Raw genomic sequence first — 21,402 nt, 5'->3', positions numbered from 1 at the left:
TTCCAGACTCAAATCCTTTCTTTGTTTATTCTTGAAGTCATTTACATTGAAATATTGTTCCGTTTGAAATTTCGTTATTTTAAAATTGCCAATTCTAAGATTTTCAACTTATTACACTCCCAATTTGATATGGTTCACTCTTGAAATTGATTAAATCAATTCGCGGATTATTGAAAACTTTTTTAATGTGACATAATTAAATTTTTTAGTTAAAATCAATATATTGAAATTTATCGACAATTCGGGCTTTCATTTGGAAATTATAGCTATGAATTTTTTTATTAAAAAAAAAATCGGCAAAAGTTAAAATATCTAAAATGTTATAATATCCGAGGCCTAAGATGGAAATATATAATAGATAAAATTTACGCATTCTGAATTAATTTTTTGAAGCTTTTGGGTCTATTTTCCGGTACTGGTTTTTATATTTGAGATGGCAGACATGTTCTTTTAGCCAATCAGCGAAGAAGTTCGAAAGTATTTTTAGTGCTATGATCAGTGGCATTTTTTTAAAATATTGGCATCGTAAAAAAATGTCAAATAGCTTTAATAGTAGCGTAAGTGCGAGTCCTACACATTAGGGTAGCCCAACAACAAATTTTTATTTTGAAAAGTGAAAATGCTTCTTGCTTTTTTCACAATGTGAGTCAAACAGTGAAGTTTCGCCCCCGGAAACATTTAATTGGATGATTGTAAGTGATGCCTAAAGAATGTAAGTTGAAAACAGCAAAAAAGTCGAATAATGATCTTCACATTTTAATGAACTTTTTTATTCGTAACAAATAATCAATACAAAATTATTGGTACCATCATTTAGCACATTTATCAGAGTTATCAGAAAGAATTTATAAACATTTATTTGTTATTTTTGACGTCTATAGGTAATTGAAAATATATGATATTTTGTAATAATTAAAATTTTGCATTTGGCATGATTTCTAAATATTTTAAAGATTGAAGAAAAACAGCTTTTCGACCTAGGAAAAGCGTTTTTTAAAATTTATAATGGTGATAATTAGAGATCGGGTTCATTGGTTGATCTCAAATTTTCAGAAAACTAGTTGAAGATGCATTATAATTTAAATATATAGTTAAGGAAATTTTACTAATTTTTAGACGACGAGTAAGGGCCGAAAATATCAATTTTATAGTAAAAATGTAAATAAATGGCGATTTTTGGGTTAATTTTCAGAAAAATGATCTGCTGGTAATATTATGATGAGAAATCAATAATTTTCAATTGCGTACAGACGTCAAAAATTCAAAAAATTGGATTAATTTTTTTCTCATAACTCTAAAAAATGTATTAAAAGAAGAATATCCTTTTTTGACTAATTTGCTATTTTTAACTTAAATATTTTTGAGGCAGCACTTAGAAACTTCCAAACGAGTTTTTCAAGTGGTCCAGCTTCATTATCTGACTCACATTTTCAAAAAATTGAGGAGCTTTTTCCGTTAAAAAAAAATGATTGATTTGAAATTTTCAGAAAACTTGTTTAACATTGATTAGAACTTAAAAATATAGTTGAAAAAAATATACACATTTTCGCGACCAGTAAGTGGAAAAAAATATTAATTTTTTAGTAAAAATATATAATAATGACGATTTTGTGGGCTAAATTTCTTTGCTTTTAAAATTTGTAATCATTTGTTTAGGACATCAGAAACCGAGGAGAATGGTTTGCTGGCAATAATATGCTGAAAATAATCATGCCGAAAGACAATCATAAATTATGACAAAATATCAGTAATTTTCAATTGCCTATAGACTTTAAAACTAAAAAAAAATTGTCCATTTTTTCTCATAACTAGCAGATGTCCCAAATGATGGTTTCTATAGTTTTGTATTAATTTGTTTTTATAAATAAAAAAATGTATTAAAATTTATGAAATTCATTTTTTAACTTCTTTGCTGTTTTTAAATAAAAAATGTTTGAGGCAACACTTAGAATTATCGAATCGAGATCTTCCAGAGGTCAAAATTCATTATTCAAATTATGTTTTGAAAAAATTGTGGAGCGTTTTCATTTGAAAGAAAAACTTTTTCTGTTATTAAATTTTTAAAAATATTATATTATTATTATTAAGCTTTTTTGATATTAAAAAAAGTGAAAACCTATATTTCAGGTGACAACTGTTTGCCGGGCGAGAGGATTATGGGAAGCCTTAATACATTTGCAAACAGCAGCTCTCCAGGATTTTACAGCACCAATTCACCAGCTGGTTCCAGTTCTTCAAAGCCAATTAGTGAAGGCAAAGGAACCTTTGCAACGAGAATGTATAACTCTTGGGAACGCTCTTCTGGTCTACGCCAGTTGTTGCCTAGCAGGTCGAGATTTTCCCAGAGGCGATCTTCCGGAAGGTTTACCGAAAAGAGTAAAAGCCGACGTTTTAGGAGCTTTATTATCTCAACATTCAAGTTTAGCCAACGACAGCGAGAGACAACATCCGTATCTGCGAACACTCTTGAGATTCGACGCGAAAGGATTCCTAGATGTGATATCCATGGCCTTCCAGGAGCCGGAATTCACGTCGGAGATGGGCTTGAGGCAGCGTCAGAGGATCGTGGATATTTTATTAGCAATAGTGTTGCCCGACACTCCTCTCAATCCAAGTAATCCAGATTTTTTGACTGATGAACAAAGGGTTATTGTTCTCGTTTTTATTGTTAATGAAGTGGCAGAAAACATGGTGAGTTTAGACGGAACTGTTCTAAATAGGATTGTTGATATTCTATCGAGCAGCTCTAAGGACATAAGTTTGAGGGACCACAGACAGGAAAAGGAAAACGCTATTCTCCAACTTATACATTCCAGAAAGCTGGCCAATATCTCGGATAATACTTTGCTCAAGTTGGCGCAACGCGCTAATTTGTGAGTTTTGTTTCCCGAAATTATAGTTGGAAACTCCTTTCAGTTTTTACAGACTGCTATTTTTGTTTTAGTCTACGAGTTTCGGAATTGCTTTACACAGACCGAGAAGATTGGACCTCAGTGATTCGATGTCTGATAGCTGATCCATCCAGACATCACGACGTCTGGTCTCGTCTTCAACTACTGCCGATAACTTCTCTTTATAGTGTAATAAAAGCGCATATCATATCCCTCGTGGAAATCGACGCAAGTCAGTTAGCGGGAATAATAGCCAGTAGAATGTCCACAAAATTGAACAAGATTCTTGAGACACTAGAGGACCATTCCATTTTGCAATACTCACTCCTAGCAGCTCTCTATCAGCATCTTCAGTATAAAGAAGAGGAGAGCAAGTTGGAACTTTCGGCTGAAATTTTAGAAAAGTATTTAGCCTTGATGTGTCAAGTTGAACCAGAATACGTAAGTGTTTCGCTGACAGGGTGGCCGTAGATTTCTTAAATGCCCAAGAATTTATATTGAACAGATGCTCGCGAGAATATTCTCAGCATTTAAGCTTAAACAAAGCATTTATAGAACATTTAAGAGAATTTAAAACATTTATTGTTTAAACAAATGTATGTCATAATTACTACATATATTTTTACGAAAAATTCTAGACTGAAATAAACATATACTTTTTTAAATTACAAAGTTGCTGCAGATCAGGTCATTTCAGAAAGTCAGGGAATGTTAGGGAAAACCTGATAGAGTTAGGGAATTTTCGAAAATATTATTGGGAATAATTAAACTGCACTACACCACCTGGCGACAAAAATCCGAACTAGAAAGAGTAGGTACCATTTTAAAGTTGTACATTAATTTTTTTATAAATGTGTTTTAACGATTTTTGTTGTGGAGTCTAAAGTATTTTTTGGATACAAGAAATAAGTCTTTATCAGAAACAAAGGGGTGTAGATGTAAATTACATCTTATAATGATTTTAAAATTAAACTTTTCTTTAAGATTTAAAAAGTGAATAATAATTAATTTTACAAGACGATTCGAAATCAGTTCGCAATTTTAGAATTTCCAGTTTCTAACGTTGAAAATTATTTAAACTATTTTAATTGAAAGTCTCACTAGTTAAACAAATGTAAACGCCCGATTGAAACTTTATAAACTGTTTCCAATTTTAAAATAACTTCAAAATAATATATTGATAAACCAAGGCTTTTTATTAAATTTCAAATATTATTTTAGTCTAAAATATTCCATTTTTAAACCATTCATTTTGAAATTTTTTAATTAAGAAAAATAAGACTTGCTTTATATTTATAAATATCTTAGAAATATCTGTACGTGTACCGCCAAGATATAGATTTTGGCAGATTTCGAACAAAAAATTTAAAAGATTTGTAAGTACTTGGAATGGCTTCAGAAGATTAAAAAACATTTCCTATGAAAATTAATAATGATTTTTGTTTTGAAAAGATAATTTTAAGTGATTATTCAAAAAGATTAAGAAAGATTTACAAAATTAGCAAAAATGAATGTAACAAATTTTAAGGAAATTTGTTTAATTGGCAGAACTTAAAAAGAACTTTCGAAAAAATTGAATTCATTTTTAAGGATATTTAGAAGTTCTGAACTAATTAAAAAAATAATAAAAAATGTAAACAACATGCAGATGTTTCAAAATTTTCAAAGAAAATTTGGAAATATATTTAGGGTATTTTAACCATTTAAAATATAAATAATTTATTTTCTAATTTAAGAAGTGTTCAGATTATAAACAAAACATTATAAACATTATAAGCAATGTTTAATGTTTTTGGCTTAAAATTTCTTTAATTGATATAATTTTGAAATTATTCAAATTCATTGAGTGATTATCTAATTTAGACTTTAGAGCCATGAAAATGATAACGTGGAATTATGTCTTTAAAACTGAATCTTTGAACTCTACAATTTATAAAAGTTAAAAAATTTATTTTGCAGTTTAACCGCATTTCTTTAAAAATTGTTTAGTTTAAAAGTGTTAGTAGTTTCCATTTTATATTTATAAATTATTTTAAAAGTTTAAAAATCAAGAGTTTCATTTTGAGTGCTTTCATTTGCAGCTCAGTTTTTATTTATTTAAATGGAGAAATTGTTAGTTTTACAGTTCGAATTTTTTAATTTCATTGACCATGAAAAATGTTTGCGAACCGGAAAATGACTGGGGATTTTTTTCTTGGATTAAAACGGTCACCCTAAATCGTCTATTATTCGTATTCTTCGCATAATCTGGATAAAATTAGTCGCTACATACATTAATTAAAGTTTATTTAAACTTAAGTCCATTGAAACTTACATGAAATAATGAAATAATAATTTCTGGTTGAAATATCAAATATCACGTTTTCCGTTGAGAATTCATCCCTTTTGGTTAAAAATTCTACTACTTAGTTGGAAGTGGAACTACTAAATTGTTTTAACTCTTACTTGTTTGGTTCAAAATCTATCTTCTTAAGTTGGAAATTCAAATATTTGGCTTAAAATTCATTAACTTGATTGAAAATTCGAATTTTTGGGGGAATATTTAAGCTTCATGGTGACTAATTATTCTTTTTGATTGATTTGATTGAAAGTTCCTTTGAAAATAAAAATATTTGGTTGAAAATGTATGTACTTTGTTAAAAATTCGTCTATTTTTGTAAAAAATTAATCTTATTCGTTCAAAATTGATCTGTTCGGTTGGAAATGAGTTTTTTCTTATTTAGAATTAATTTTGTAAGAGTATTTGTTCTATTTTTTGTTAATAATTTATCTTTTTTGATAGTCTTCTTTTCTCCATTTTTTGCTTGTAAACCTATATTTTTATTTGAAAATTAATTAATTTTAATGAAAACTTGTGTTTTTTAGTTTGTTTAAAATTTACTTTTCTGACTACAACTTGAGCTGCTCTAGTTTTGGTTTGTAAATTAATATTTTTTAATTGAAAATTTATATATTTTATTGAAACTATCTTTTTTCATATCGAAAATTCATGTATTGAGTTTAAAATTGAATTATTTGGTTGAGAATTCATTTTTTTAATTCAAAATTGATGGTTTTAACTGCAAATTTAATTCTTCTATTTTTCGCTCAAAACAATTTTTTTTGGTTAAAAATTTATTATTTTAACATTTTAACTATTCTAATTGTTGTTGAAAAATGACCTTTTTTAGATGAAAATTCATGCACTTTTTGAAAATAAGTCTTTTTTGGTAGAATGTTAATCTTTTGGGTTGAAAATTTTACTAACTGTTTGGTTATAAATTTAAATTTTTGGCTGAAGATTCATAATTTTAGTTAAAAATTCATATCTGAGGTTCAAAATTGATCTTTTTTATTTAAAAACTCAATAATAAAGTGTATAAAATGTATTTAGAATCGAAATTTGTTTGCATTAATATTATTAATCTTCTAGTTGTATGGTTGCTTTTATATCCAAAAGAATGTATAAATGTGGATATTGTAGCAACCCTGAATAAGGCATATTTTAATGCGAATAATAGTTTTCGATTATTTTCACTTTTTTACGATTTAAATTAGACGCCCTTTTCAATGTAAAGCGATACATTTTCCCTCGAAATTTACATAATGTAATTATTTTTCATAAAGATAGGAATTATTATCTTTTAAATCCTAATTCAAAGTGCTTATCAATGCTCACGTAAAATCTTTAGAACACTAGATGGCCGCAGGTCAAGGGAAACCTTCAAATTAGGGTAAAGTTAGGGAATTTCAGTATGAATAATCATGGTTGTCGCGCAGTTTCTTTTAATAACTTTTTTCTCAATTTACTTTTTAGTCACTTTTTAAAAAATAAAGTCCCTATAGTCACTTTAAAAAATAAAAATATCAATTTAGTCTCTTTTTTCAATCAATTAACCAATGGGTCAATTACTATTTTTGTATTTTCCTGGCTTCTTTTGAAATATTTGAAGGCATTTAAAAATGTTCCAAGAAGTTTTGTATACATTTTAATAATTCGAAGGGATTTCAAAGAATTTAGGGCACCTTTAAAAATTCTATGGAATTTTGAAGAGCTCTAAAAAGGATCAAGAGATTTTTAATATATTTCAAAGGATTCGAAATACTCGTATTTTAGGATATACCAAAGGGGTTTAAATAAATTATTCCAAGAAATTATCGAGAGCTTTGAAACTTTTTAAGTGGTTTCAAAAGATTCCCTAAGATTTCTAAGTATTTGAAATATTTTAAGGTATTTTAAAAGATTCAAGAGATTTAAAAAGTTTCAAGGAATTTAATGGTTTTAAGGGATTCAAAAAAATGTTCATGGGGCTTTAAAGAATTTCGGAAGCTTCGGAAGATATGCAATCATTTTATGGGGCCTACAAGGTTTTATAATACGTACGTTCAAAGAGGTAAAAATATTTCATGGTATTTCCAATGATTTGAGAATATTTTAAGAGATTCCAATGCATTTTCAATAATTTGAAGGGATTTTAAAGATTTTAGGATATCTAAAAAATTCCAAGAGATTTTTAAGAGCTTTAAAATTTTTTTAGGGATTTCAAAGTATTGGAAATAATTCATGGCATTTTTAAAAATTCCAAGAAATTTCCACGAGATATATAAAATTTTAATGGATTTCAAAAGATTAAAAATATTGTATGGAATGAACGATTGTAAAGAATTAAAATATTGTAGGATATTTTTCAAAAATCTTTGTCATTTTTGATTGATTTCAGTAATTAAATAGTATTTCAAAGAATTTTCAATATTTTAGGAAGTTTCAAACAATTTTGAGGAATTTTTAATAGATTTCAATAATTTGAAGGAATTCCAAAGATTTGAAAGATTTTAGTTTTTTTAAAGCCCAAAGAATTTTCAAAAACCTGAAAAGGAGTCAAGGGATTTCAAAATATTTGAAATATTCGCGTGTATTTTAAAAGATTCCAATGCATTTTTAAGAGATGTGAACATTTTCGAAGGATATTAGAGGATTAACAATATTTTAGAGTATTTGAAAAGATTTACAGGCATTTTCAAAATGTTGAAAAAATTTCAATGAATTTCCAAGGATTTTAATGATTTAAGGAGATTAACAAAAACTTCATGCTGTTAGAAAGAATTTCCTAGAATTTCAAAACGGCGATGCTCAACTCGCATTTTGACCTGTTTCGGTTACCCCCACCATTGCATCCAGCGTGTTACTCCTCGTTTGCTTGTTCTCGCCTTGGATTATATCTTAAAAGGCTGGCGCACCTGAGATTTAAACTGTAAATTGTAAACAGAAATCGTAAATTTAATTTTCAGGATTCCCCAAAATAAAATTAAGCTGTTCTCCCTTTTCGTTTTACTTTTGGTCTGCAGGTTGTAAATTCAAGTACATTTATAGATTATCCTCTTTTTTAAACTTATGCTTTGATGTTAAAAAGTCAAACTGATTTTTTTTTTGTATAAAAATTGAACTATTTTCTTTTTAATTTGTTTAATTTAAAAACTCATCTAGTTTCGTAAAAATTGCATTTTTCTGGGTTAAGTATTCAACTTTATTTGTGTAATATTCTTCTTTTTAGTTCGAAAACTCATTTCTTTTAGTAGAAAGTTGATATTTTTTGGTTATTAAGGCCTTTGTTTGATTCAGATTAATCTTTTTTGGTGGAAAATTGTACTATTTTGTTAAAAATTTGTTCTTTTTTTATTTAAAAACTAATGTATTCTAACTAAAGTTTATTCGTCTTTTTTGGTTGAAAAATAATCTTTGTTGAAAATTCTCGTAGTTCAAAATTAATGTGTTCCGAGAAAAATGTAACTAGTTTGTATAAACCCCGTCATTAGTTCTAAAAGTATTTTTCAAAAGATTTAAAAACATTTCCAAAATTTTAAAGAAAAAATAATCTGGAAGATTTTCGGGCAATTTAAAAAAATTTTCAGGATTGATTAAGGATTCAAGATTTTTAAAGTTTGAAGATAATGACACAAATTTTCTTAAGATTTCTGGGGAAATTTTCAATTATATTTTTGTTTTAAAACTTATTTTTTACAAAATACTTCGAAACAGTTAACAAAAAAAAAAATTTGGAAGTTTAAAAAAAGAACAAATATTATTTTAGAAAAAATTCGTTCAGTTATGTTTTTGAAAATCTTTAAATAAGATTTTGACGGTTGTAAATTATTTTTTAGGGTCTTCACATAATAACAAAATATACTTTAGATTTCGGTAAAAAATATTAACGATTTTTCTTTTTAAAAAATAATTTTAAAAAAAATTTAACAAGATTTCAAAACAAATTTTGATGTATAAATAAAAATTGAACAATTATTCATTTTTGACCATTTAAAATAAAAAGAATTTAACTTCTATTTTAAAAAGTATAAATTAAAAAAAATTTAATTGGTTGATTCATTGTTCAAATTGGAGCATTAAAAATTATAGCGTGGATTTTTTTTAACCTTCGATCTGTATAATTTATGAAAGTTAGGATTTTTTATTTTGTAGTTTACCGATATTTATTTTTAATTTGGAAAATAAAAAATTATTCTTCGTTTTTTGTCAATTAATTTTAAGGGTATATTTAAAAAGATATAAAAAGATTTACAAAATTGTCAGAAAATAATCAGGAAGATTTTAACGCATTATTTTAATTTTGTAGTATTTATTAAAAGTTTGAGAGAAAACTCGAATGATATAAAAAATTCTTTAGAAGTTTCAGGAGAATTTAAAAAATGATAACAAATTTAAAAAGATTTTATAAAATTTTACACAAAATTTAGATTGTTGAAGATTTGAAATCAAATTTTGAAAGTTTTTCAGAATTTTCAAAGCTGAAAAATTAGAAATAAATTTGACTAAAATTCATAGAAAAAAACATCTATATTATTATATTTTACCGATTATTTTCCAAGATATATTATTTTTAGCAAGATTAACCCGGGAATTTTGAAAGTGAAATTTTGCGGCCATCCTGTTTTGGACTATTCTGAAATAATTTTCTTCAGTAAAGTTTATCAAGAGATAATGATGAGATTTTCTAATAGGTCGTTAGTCATCTTCAAGGATCCCACGGTTGTAGATTAGACGAAGCCTTGAGAATAGTTCAGGTCGCAAATCACAAAGACGCTGAGGCTGTGATGTTAGAGAAACTTGGAAATTATGAGGAGGCTTTCAATCTACTTCTGAAAAGGCTTCAAGAAAATTTAGCTCTGGTAACTCATGGTTTGAATGAAGCATAAATTAATTGAAAATTTAAATATTTTGAATTCAATTTTTTTAATTTTTTATCTTTAGTGTTGCCAGACGAATATTTCTGATAAGGATGTAGTTCAAACAACGACACAATTGGCCTCATTATGTAGGAGATCTGCAGGAAGTCTCGATTGGATGCCACTTGTAGAAGCGGTGCTTCATCCACATTCCGATAATAATCTTCAGAAAGGTTCATTTTTCGCAAATACTTTATAATTAATAACTATTCGTCTTTTCTCCCACTAGCATCATCCATTGCGTGCTACTTGTGCGTGTATGTTTTGGATTATGCGGTGAAAATAATGTTTAACACAAAATTAAAACTTCGAACAACTTTTGATTTGTGAAAAGTCTTTGAACAGATAATATAGAGCTAAGTTTAGATTCTGAAATCTGAGAACAAGAAAATAGGTATTAACAGTTTATTTTAAAAGTTATATAAATGTAATATTCCTAAGATTCTTGAATAAATTCAAAATCTTTTTATAGAGTTCATATGTTTCGAAAAAGAATCTAGAAAATCTTAAGATTTTTTTTAAAATTTACATTAATTTACAAAATAAAAAATTATTTTTCAAAACAAACAATTGTTTCAACTTTTCCTAGGAATTATTAGTAATTTCTTTATTCTTTTAAATCCTTTCAACATTTTTTGAAAGCTTCTTTTTAAAATTTTTTTAATCTCGCTAAATTCAAAACCTTCTAAATATCTTTTAAAATAATTCAAATTTTTCGTGATACTTTTCAAAAATTCTGCAAATTTGAAGAAATAGTCTTAAAATCTGTCAGATTCTTCTACGAAAACTATAGAAATATTTTAAAATATTCTCTTCAAATTATTTTTTCAAAATAAAAAATATAATCAATCGTGAAATTTTCCTAGGAACCTGAAGAAACGTTTTTCATTATCTTTCAAAATTCTTAAAAAGCTTCTTTTTCAAAATCGGCATTTTTTTAATCCTTACAAGTTTTTTATTAATTTTTAATCGTATAAATACTTGTAAATATCTTTTAAACTCACTCAAACTTGTTTTAAAATTTGGGAATCTCGCAAAATCGCAAAATTTTGCTATAACATCTTTTACATTATTTTTAAACTGTTTCAAAATTGTAGGAAATAATTGAAAATGTTACGAAATCTTTTTCAATTTTCTCTTAGAATACATTTTTAATGAATTATTTGAAATTATCCCTTGAATCTTAAGAACATTTACTCGAATCATTTCTAAAATTTTGCTGTAAAATATTCTAGATTCTATTTTAAAATGTTAGGAAATTGTTTGAAATATTTTGAAATGGTTTCCAATTAAAAAAAGACATTTGAAATTTATCCAGGAATCTCAAGGACACCCTTACAAATTAAATTTTCCTCAACAATTTTTTAATTCTGCAAAATAAACAAATTTCCCTCAAATCTTCTTGATTTTTTATCTACACATTTTGAAATCTTCAGCAAATAAATAATTTATTTAATGAAATACAATTATCCTATAACTGAACTTTCTCACCTTTTTCAAAATATGAAAAAGTTTAAAAATTATAGTTTCCTAGCAAAATGTTAAGAACATAATTATTTTTCAACAAATAAAAAATTATTTACGACTAAAATCTTCTCTTTTATCAATAATGTTCAAATATGTTTAGAAATAAATGTTACGATAAAAAAATGACTTATTTGGAAATTTTCATTTGCAAAATTGATATTTGGTATCATATGATATTTTTATAATGTATAATATTTGATAATTAGCATTATTAATCGCGCGTGTAGTTTTTCGATTTCAGGCATGTCAAATCAAAATTTCAGCAAAAGTCATTCATCAACCAAATAATCCGACTTTTGTTCAAACTTTTTTTTAATGATCTTTACATCTTTTTAAAACGTTTCTAAAAATCCCTTGAACTTTAAATTATTTCTAAAATTTTTGTAATACTCTAAATTTTAATTCTTTTCCAAATTTCTCTTGAAATCAAATTTCCAAACAAAAAATCATAAAACATTTTCCCAGGAATCTTAAGAATTTTTGTTATTTTCTTGAAACCCTTCAAAATTCAGTTTTTCCAACAAAATTTTAATCCGTCAAAATTAAAAAATTGTCTTAAAATCTTCCATTTCTTTCCACACATTTGAAAATCCGCAAAACCCATTTGCCCATAATTTCAGTTTTTTATCTCTTTGAAAATGCGAAAAGAGTTATTTTTTCAACTTTTCGGAATCTCCTACATATCTTATAAAATTACCCGATTTTTTCCTACATTTTTTTAATTCTTCAAAATTAAAAAAGTTGTCTTAAAATCTGTCAGTCTTTTCTGTGAAATTTTTGAAAATTTTTCAAAATGTTTAGACGCCCATAGTTATGATGAGATAAAATCTCTTATTTGGAAATTTTGATTTACAAAATGGAAATATGTCCAATATTTTTGCGACATTTTTTAACATCGTTAACATCACATTTTTTAAGATAGCATACGATTTTATTTGGATTTTTGATTTACAGTTGAGAAATTGAGGGGGAAGCTGTTAAAAGTAGTATTGGAATCGTTGAGCGGAACCACAGCTCTGTCGACTGTCCTTGAACAAATTCTAAAACATCCACTAGCCACTAGTGGAACTATAGGTGATATCAGGCAATTGCTTACCAGTGTCCTTACGCATTCGCGCTATGAGCAAACTCTGGTCGAAACTACTTCCAGGCTCGTTAGTCTGGAACTTCATGAAGCTCTCAAACGAGCTTTAAGGTAAAGAATGTTTCGAATTATAGAGAAATATTTTGCGAAACTGTTTTTCAATTATGTTGATAATTTATTATTCTATTAAGTTATTATTTTATTAATTAAAATTGCGAAATTTATAACGATTTAAATAGGGAGTATCGAGGGATTAAATGAAAATTCCAATTAAATGGGATTTTTAATTGTTTATCCTAAAATTACAATTAAAATAATTGGTTGGGGGCTTTTGAAAAAAGTATATTTTTTATTTATTTACTAAAAGAAACACTCTATTTTTTCATTTAATTACTAGGAATTGAAGAAATTTGTATAAGATTATTATGGTAAATATTGGTTAATTTTTTAATATACATTTTCTTATTGATTGTGATTCTAACGGTACGAGCATTTTAAGAAGAAACTGAAAATAATCAGAGGCGATTTTAATCAAATTGATTTTTGTATTTGATTAAAATATAAATATTCTGTGAATCTAATTAAAAACTATTATTATCATATTTTTGATACCATGATAACATTTGACTTATTAAATATAAATATTAACTAAGAATAATTTATTTATGGGCATTTTAAAAAGTATATTACTTTTAATTGTTATTCCTAACTCATAATCGTGAGCCGCAATACAATTTTATGCTACCACAATAAAATATTTTGTCTTATTCAAATTTTGTCATTCTATATTAATTAAAGACACAAATCTAATTTTTTCAGAGAGCACATCTCTGATAATTTTCATTTTCACCTTGAAAATTCGTAGAACGACAGACAACCACATTCAATAAAAAAAATCGATTACAAAAATGTCAACCAATATTCACCATATAATCTTACCACCTTATCATAATTTATTTATTTCTTAGTAATTAAATACGAAAATCGAGTTTTTTCGAAAAACACAGCTCCGATTATGTTTCATCTTTCTCTTAATGTTCCAACAACGTTCAATAAAAAAGAATCTATTAAACAAACTTCCAAATAATATTTTGTAGATGCATTTATTTCTTAGTAATTTAATACAAAAATTGAACTTTTTCGAAAAGCGCCCAATCGATTATTTTCGTTTCAGTCTCAACATTTTCTTGGGATGCCATATCACCATATTATGACAAAAAATCCCATTTTCTTGGAATTTCTATTTAAACTTAAGAAGTTCAGCCCCACAATATAGGGGTGCTTAAAAAAAGAATTTCAAATCTCAATTTAGATTATTGATTATTTTGTTTTAATCGTGAACCATGTGGAAGGATAAATAAATCGCCTGATATTTAGAGGTCACGAATAACGAATTTGTCATCACCGAAAATCATTTTTTCTCGAAAACGGTAGTTCAAAGTGCAAAATTGTGTAGAGTATAAAAGATATGGCTTATTAAAATGAATAGTTTTTGATTAAGTTAAACAAAAAATTATGCATAATTCAAGAGGTATGCGAAGAATATTTTTATAAAGAAGACGCTTCTTTATGAGCACCATTTATTCAACATACGGAGAGGTTTTTAATATACATTTAAATTATCTTTATGTTCTTAAAAAAACAATTCAGATAAACCATTTTTTCAAATAAAGTAATTTATCTTTATTTTCTTCGTGTATCTCCTTAAATGGTATGCGTAATTAAAAAAATGTGAACAAAAAATACTCATTTTAGTGAACCCCCTATTTTTTATTCCATATGACTTTGCGTTATGCTGTACCATTTTTGAGACAAATAGATTCTTCTGGGAAAACATATAAATTCGAGATGAGCGAAAATGCATTTTGAGATTCGGAATTTTTTTTTGAACACCCCTATTGAGCATGTTGAAATCTGGTGTACAACCTACTTAAAGTTTTTGAGATCTTTTGAAATCTTTGAAATAAATGTATATGCTAAATAAACAATAAATAAGCAATTAATTACAATAAAGTGCAGGATTGTGAAAATTGTAATTTTTTATACAAACTTTTAATTACTTGTAAACTGTTGAAAAAGTGTATGAATTCCAGCAAAAACTTGTGGTTTCTAGTAGAATTATTTTTGTTATTTTTTACAATTTTTAACTTTTTCGTTAAAATAAATTTGTTAAAACGATTTTATAAGATTTCTTACCAAATCTTTTGAAATCTTGGTGAAATATTTGCTAAATCTTTGTAAATCATTGTGGGAATTCTTTGAAATGGTTGAGAATTTTTTTTAATCTTTCAATTCTTTGTGAAATATTTGAAATCATTCTCAAGTTTTTGAGAAATCTTTGAAATCTTTTATCTTTTTGTGAACTCATACAAATCTTTTGTAATCTTTGTGAAATATTTGCTAAATCTTCTAAATCTTCGTAAATCTTCGTTGGAATCTTTTGAAACGATTGTGGATTTTTTTAATCATTCAATATTTTGTGAAATAATTGAAATTATTCTGACATTTTTGCGAAACTTTTGAGATTTTTGTGAAATCATTTGAGATTATTCGAAATCTTTTTAATTCTTTGATTTCTTTGTGAACTCTTTTTTGTAATATTTGTGAAATATTTGCTAAGTCTTTTCAATCTTTAAAAATCTTTATAGGAATATTTTGAAATGATTGTGAAATTTTTTGAAATCTTTTAATTTTTTGCGAAATATTTTGAAGCATTCTGAAATGTTTGCGAAATTTTTCATATTTTTATAAAATCGTTTGAGATTATCCGAAATCTTTTAAAATGTGTGATTTATTTGTGAACACGTAGAAATATTTTGTAATCTTTATGAAATATTTGCTTAATCATTGTAGGAATTTATTTAAATGACTAAACTTTTAAAAAATATTTTGAAATATTTAAATTCTTTGTGAGATATTTAAAATCATGCTGACATTTTTGCGAAACCTTTCAAAGTTTCATGAAATCGTTTGAGATTTCGGAAATCTTTTTAAATCTTTAAAATCTTTTTTAACTCTTAGAAATCTTTTGCAATTTTTGTGAAATATTTGCTACATCTTGTAAATCTTTGTAGCATCTTTAAAAATCTTTGAATTATTTTGAAATCAGGTTTTAAGAAATAAATAAATACACTCAAAAGTCGAGTGGTGAACACCCCAGGGAGCCGGAAACTAAAAGTAAAATATATTTTTTCCATAACTTAGGGATAGTGGGAAAGGATGTTCAAGCGATTCTCTAATCTGCCCAATATGCAGACAAAAGTTTTCACATTGTACAAATTACATAGTAATTTTTGGATGTGGTCACGGATATCACGTGGAATGTTTAGCTGAATCAAAAGTCTGCTATACATGTTTAAATACAAAAGGCTGGACACACACGCCAACAAATTTCACACCACCAAGTCTTCGTCCCCTGGTAATAATTTTATACTCTTTTTCCCTTTCTTATAATATTAATTGAATTTCATTTGATTTTTTAAGGCTTATTTCCAAAGCTTGAGATTTTTCTATTTACAGGAAAGACGTCAATTACAACCACCAGCTTTTATGCGAAACAGGGACACGTCCCTGAGATTAGCACCGCCTGTTCCGTGGCCAGATCTGGAGGGTATTTTTTAATCTAGTCTTGAAAAGAAAAATTATTTATGAGAAAGAATTGAGAAGAGCCCAATAGAAATCATTTTTTTTCAATCTCATCGACAAGATCTCTTAGTAGAATAATTTTTGAAGGCCTTTTCAGTTTTTATTTATTTAATCCTAGAGAACTTTCATCTTCTTATCAAAAAAATTCTCCGATCTTTGATTGGACTCATTAAATTTGGAAGCTTTTAAAAAATGATAATACTTGATATGCAGGAAGGATGCAAAATTATTAAAACATTTTCTTCAATATTTCAGAGACACTAGATATTAAACTTGTCGATGGAGACATATAATTAATTATCCATTCTTTAGAGTTCTTTTTTCCTCTAAATTTACATTTATAGAGATTTTTGTATATTGGAAAATCTTTCTCCGATTCATCCAAGTGTATCAATTTTCTCGTTTGCTTCTCAATACTCTTATATCATGTATTTGTATACATTGTAAATTATTACACTGCATAAATATGTATTATATATTGTCAGAAAATAGATTAATTCTATTATTTCTTCATCACAGATGATAAAGGAGGAGATCTAAAATAGTGAATTTATGCAATTACGATTTTCGCATTTTTGTGATTTTGATCCGAGGGGCAACCACTTTTCGTTTATTTTTTTTCGTGATGAATACTGGTTTTTTTCGTGCATTTGTTATTAAAATGTGTTCCGAATTCATTGGCTCGTGACCCAAAAGTTCCCCAGTTAGTAATTTTGATAAGATAGGTAAAGCTGATAGATCTTCACTAATCGGTCGATTCAGTGGAATTATTTCGTTGTGAAAAATGAAATCGTCAATCGGTGAAATCAAGTCGATTAGTTTCGGGGTTATTTCACTAATTGCCAATAGTAGCTGTACCTGTGAATATTTAAATAGGAAATATTGAGAATATTTTGAGGATAGCCGTTTAATCGCAAAACCGCAAAATCACAGGGAATTTTTCAAGACTGGGAAAAACCAGGAAATGGCAGTGAATTTATGTTTTACCGGTAATTTGACATATTATTAGAAGAAAAATGTATCTATTCACTTGAAATGAAATTTCAAATTTTTAAAATGAAATTTAAAATAAGCTTGATTTTGAGATATAAATTAATTAATGATTTAAAAAATTGAGCTATTAATTGCAGTGTTAAAAATCCAATAATAATTGATTTTACAAGATGGTTCTGAAACGGTTCAAAATTAATCAAACTTACAGATTTTAATGTTAAAAATTAATTAGTTAAAATAGTTACATTTTTAACCAAAAAGATGAATTTTCAAATAAAATTATGAATCTACATCCAAAAAATTGTGTTTTAACAAATTAGTTCAACTTTCAACCAAGTAGTTGAGATTTCAAATAAAAAGATATATTCCCAATGAAAAATTTAATAGTAGATACAAATTTTAACATGAAATAAAAAACAGTTGAATTCAACCAAAAAATACGGCTTTTCAACATGAGAGTTGAATCCTCTAACAAATATGATTCCTTTTAACCGAATATTTGCATTTTTATCATAAGCGATTAACATTTCTACGAAAACAGATGAACTTTTATACCAAAAAGACGATCTTTTAACGAAATATATGAATTTTCAAACAAATAGTTAAACTTTCAGTTGAAAAATTAATTTTTAATACAGATAAAAACGCATTTTTAACATAATAAATTTAATATTCAACCATATAGTTTAATTTTTAATGAAAAAAGATATATTTTCAACAAAAAATGGAATAATTGAATTTTCAATTTAAAAAATAATTTTTAAACCTTAGAAAAAAGAATGTTCAATATAATAAATTTAATTTATAAACCAAATACTTTAATACTCAACTAAAAAAGATCAATTTTCAATCAAAAATGGAATAGTTAAATTTTCGGTTAGAAAAAATAATTGTTAACAAACAAAAAACGAACTTTTAGCAAAACATTATATTTTTCTACGAAAGAGATCAATTTTCAAGTGAAGTAATGAATCTTCAACCAAAAAAAATGAATTTTTAACGAAGCAATTCAACTTTCAACTGAGTAGTTGAATTTTCTACCAAAAAAGATTTTAATTTCAACTAAAAAGAAGAATTTGAATTCTTAAAAAAAAACTTTCATGTAAAAAAACTAATTTTCAACAAAATATAAAAATTTCTAACCTATGAGATCAATTTTCAACAGAAAACCGTCAATTTTCCACCTAAAATGGAATAATTAAATTTAAAATTATGAATTTTCAACCAAAAAGATTTTCTGAAATAAAATTGATGACATAAAATATCTTACGCTGTACAATTGCCGATCATTGCGAAATTTCACGAATTATTAAATTCCTAAATCTAAACAATTAGGAAATTGATACATATTCCACGAAAAAATAATAAATAAAATGCTTTTATTTGGTGAGCATATTTGTTATTGTATGTATTTTATCAGTTATTTATTATTAAAACAATTTTTTATTGTTTAGATGCGGAAATTTTCCTGTATCGGCAATTTATTGGCGTTGAATATTTTATGTCAGCAATTTTATTTTTCGGAATTTTTCAATCATTTTGCTAATTTTAGACTTTGCACATTAAAATGTTAATTATTCAATTTGGATTTTTTATTTCAATGGCCGAGACAAGTTTTGGCGAACCGGGGAAAAACCAGGAATTGCATTCCTCGATTAAAACTGATACCCTGATTTTATTTCGGAGTTTAAATTTCAAAAGGATTCCAATTTAAAAATAATACAAAATTTTTACCTTGTCATCACAGTTTTCCAAACACTCGATTAATCTCGAAATTTCTTCGTGGATAAAAAATCCCATTGGAACACATTGTCGATCACAGTTACATTCGCAGTCTTGTAACATCGATTTAATTTCATCAGCTTCTTTTTTAATTTTATTCAAAAGCTGAACTAAAGGTAAACCCTTTGTCATTCGACTTGCTACTCGAATTTTATGATATTTTAAATATCCCTATAAATAATTGAAAATTGTTATTTTCATAATAATTACATCAGGAGTATAGGTTGACCAGATTACTTGATCGAGAAATCAAGACATCATTTTCCCTGATCGTTATAAGTTATTTTTCCAGATTAAATTTTCAACCAAAGAAATTAATGTTCTACCTAAAAGATAAGTTTGCAACCAATAAGATTAATTTTCAACAAAATAGTTAAATTTTTGACAAAAAAAATGAATTTTGATCTAAAATGAGGAATCTTTAACTAAAAAAATTAATTTTCAACCAAGAAGACTAACATTTCACCACAAAAGAGGAATTTTTAATAAAATGCATGAATTTTCAACTAAAGAAGATACATTTTCAAGAAAACCCGCAGTAGTTAAATTTCCTTTTAAAAAATTAATTAAAGAAAAAAGAATTTTCAACAAAACAGTTAAATTTCCGACCAAACACGTAGTAGCTAGATTTTCAACTATAATGATGAAACTTCAATTCAAAAAATGAATTTTGAACCATCCAGATTAATTTTCTCCAAAAAAACGTATTTTAAATAAAACACATGAATTTGCAACTAAAAAGGATAAATTTTCAATCAAAGATGGAATACTTATATTTTTAGTTAAAAAGGTTAATTTTTAACAAAAAAAACGTATTTTACACAAAAAAGCTGTTGAATTAAAATGGTGAATTATAAAGATAGAATCAACAAAATAGTTCCCCTTTCAACTATGTAATTAAATATTCGACGAAACATGTGATAGTTAATATTTTAGCCAAGACATATTTAAATTTGAGACCAAAAACAGTTAACCAAAAAAGACGAATTTTCAACAAAATAGTTGAGAATCTTCATTTTAAAAAAAGAGTACTTTTTAACCAAGCAGATGCATTTTCAGCACACACCAAAATTATTCTTCTGCGACTTTAAATGAATTTTAAAATAAAAAAGATGAATTTTCAATCACGAATGATTTTTTTGGCAATAAAGAAAAACTGTTGATCCCAAAAAGTAGAATGTACATACCAAAAAGACGAGTTTTCTGAAAAAGTCGAATTTTCAAACAAAAAGTTTGACTTTTGTTTTTAACAAAATCATTAGATTCTGTACAAAGTAATAGAATTGTATGTTAATTATCCAAGTTCATAAATCGTAGAAATAACTTTTTTTGAGGTCAACATTTTTATATAAATAATTGAGTTTTAGGAAATTCGGTGTTTTCTTTTCTTTTTAAAAGTTCCACACTTATCAAGTTTTTGAAATTTAATTTAATATTCACAATGAATCTGCGCCCTCAGAAATTTCGAAACAAGTTTAGATTGGCACAATGAAAACCGCAAATTTTCGTCGTCGGATATGAAAAATCAGAACATAGCACAAAAGATCAGAAAAGTGATGAAAAATCAGGACATGTTCTGATAAATTAGGATGTCTGGTCACCCTATAGAAGTAAATTTTTTTTAATCAGTTGTTTACCTCTTTATTAACTTGAACCCATGAGGAAGAAATCTGCGCTATGAAATCTTTGAAATCGCAGTTTTTACAGAAATGTGTTTCTGATAAAGTTTCAAGAGCTTCTACTTTACTTGCCAATTTACTTGAAGTTTCATGAAACTCTGTTAATTTATTATCCAAATCAGAATTAATTCTGACAACGTGACTCGCTTCGAAACGAGCAACTGCAAGCTGTTAAAGTATTCTTAGAGAAATTGAAAAATTTACAATTATTTTTGTCTACTTACGTTTTTTTCCAAATTCTCTAAAAGCCTAGCACATGTGAAATCGTTATCATCATGTAAAATTACAGGGATGATGCTACAAATCTGGCTTTCGGTCTTATTGTCGATTGAATATAATTCCTCCATTTTCACTTGAAATGTAAACAAGTGAATATCGAAAGTAACTAGCATTTGTTTTTCAGATTTTCAATTTTTTAGTCTTTTTCGAATAAAATCAAATTTATACTTTGAAGCTCTAAGCTCTAGCATCATCTTTCTTGCACTGTACGAGTGTATATAGTTTTTTATGATTTGAAGGGAAAACTCATTCCTAATAGAAAACGTAAATTTCGAATAACTATTTTTTTTAACTTTTGATTGCT

At 26.5% G+C, this 21,402-nt stretch overlaps 2 protein-coding genes across 2 annotated transcripts in view; one reads left to right on the top strand and one right to left on the bottom strand.

The window, feature by feature from the left end:
• Positions 1-16,361, top strand: part of LOC117171179 (vacuolar protein sorting-associated protein 8 homolog) — a 33,618-nt gene extending 17,257 nt beyond the window's left edge. The window contains exons 9-15 of the mRNA XM_033358243.1: positions 2,128-2,873; positions 2,945-3,332; positions 9,885-10,052; positions 10,135-10,282; positions 12,591-12,831; positions 15,925-16,138; positions 16,240-16,361. Of these exons, the coding sequence (XP_033214134.1) occupies positions 2,128-2,873; positions 2,945-3,332; positions 9,885-10,052; positions 10,135-10,282; positions 12,591-12,831; positions 15,925-16,138; positions 16,240-16,341 (2,007 nt within the window). The 3' untranslated portion in view covers positions 16,342-16,361. The remainder of the gene's footprint in view (positions 1-2,127; positions 2,874-2,944; positions 3,333-9,884; positions 10,053-10,134; positions 10,283-12,590; positions 12,832-15,924; positions 16,139-16,239) is intronic.
• Positions 16,362-16,481: 120 nt separating this feature from the next.
• Positions 16,482-21,166, bottom strand: LOC117170981. The gene is made up of 4 exons (XM_033358024.1): positions 21,044-21,166; positions 20,778-20,987; positions 19,093-19,311; positions 16,482-17,223 (listed from the first exon to the last, which is right to left on the bottom strand). Exons 1-4 carry the CDS (start codon positions 21,164-21,166, stop codon positions 16,924-16,926), a joined length of 852 nt encoding a protein of 283 aa, XP_033213915.1. The 3' UTR covers positions 16,482-16,923.
• Between the last annotated feature and the right edge of the window lie 236 nt (positions 21,167-21,402).

This window comes from Belonocnema kinseyi, chromosome 4, assembly GCF_010883055.1.
Source record: "Belonocnema kinseyi isolate 2016_QV_RU_SX_M_011 chromosome 4, B_treatae_v1, whole genome shotgun sequence".
In the NCBI taxonomy this organism is placed as follows: domain Eukaryota; kingdom Metazoa; phylum Arthropoda; class Insecta; order Hymenoptera; family Cynipidae; genus Belonocnema; species Belonocnema kinseyi.
This window is presented reverse-complemented; position numbering and strand designations above follow the sequence as displayed.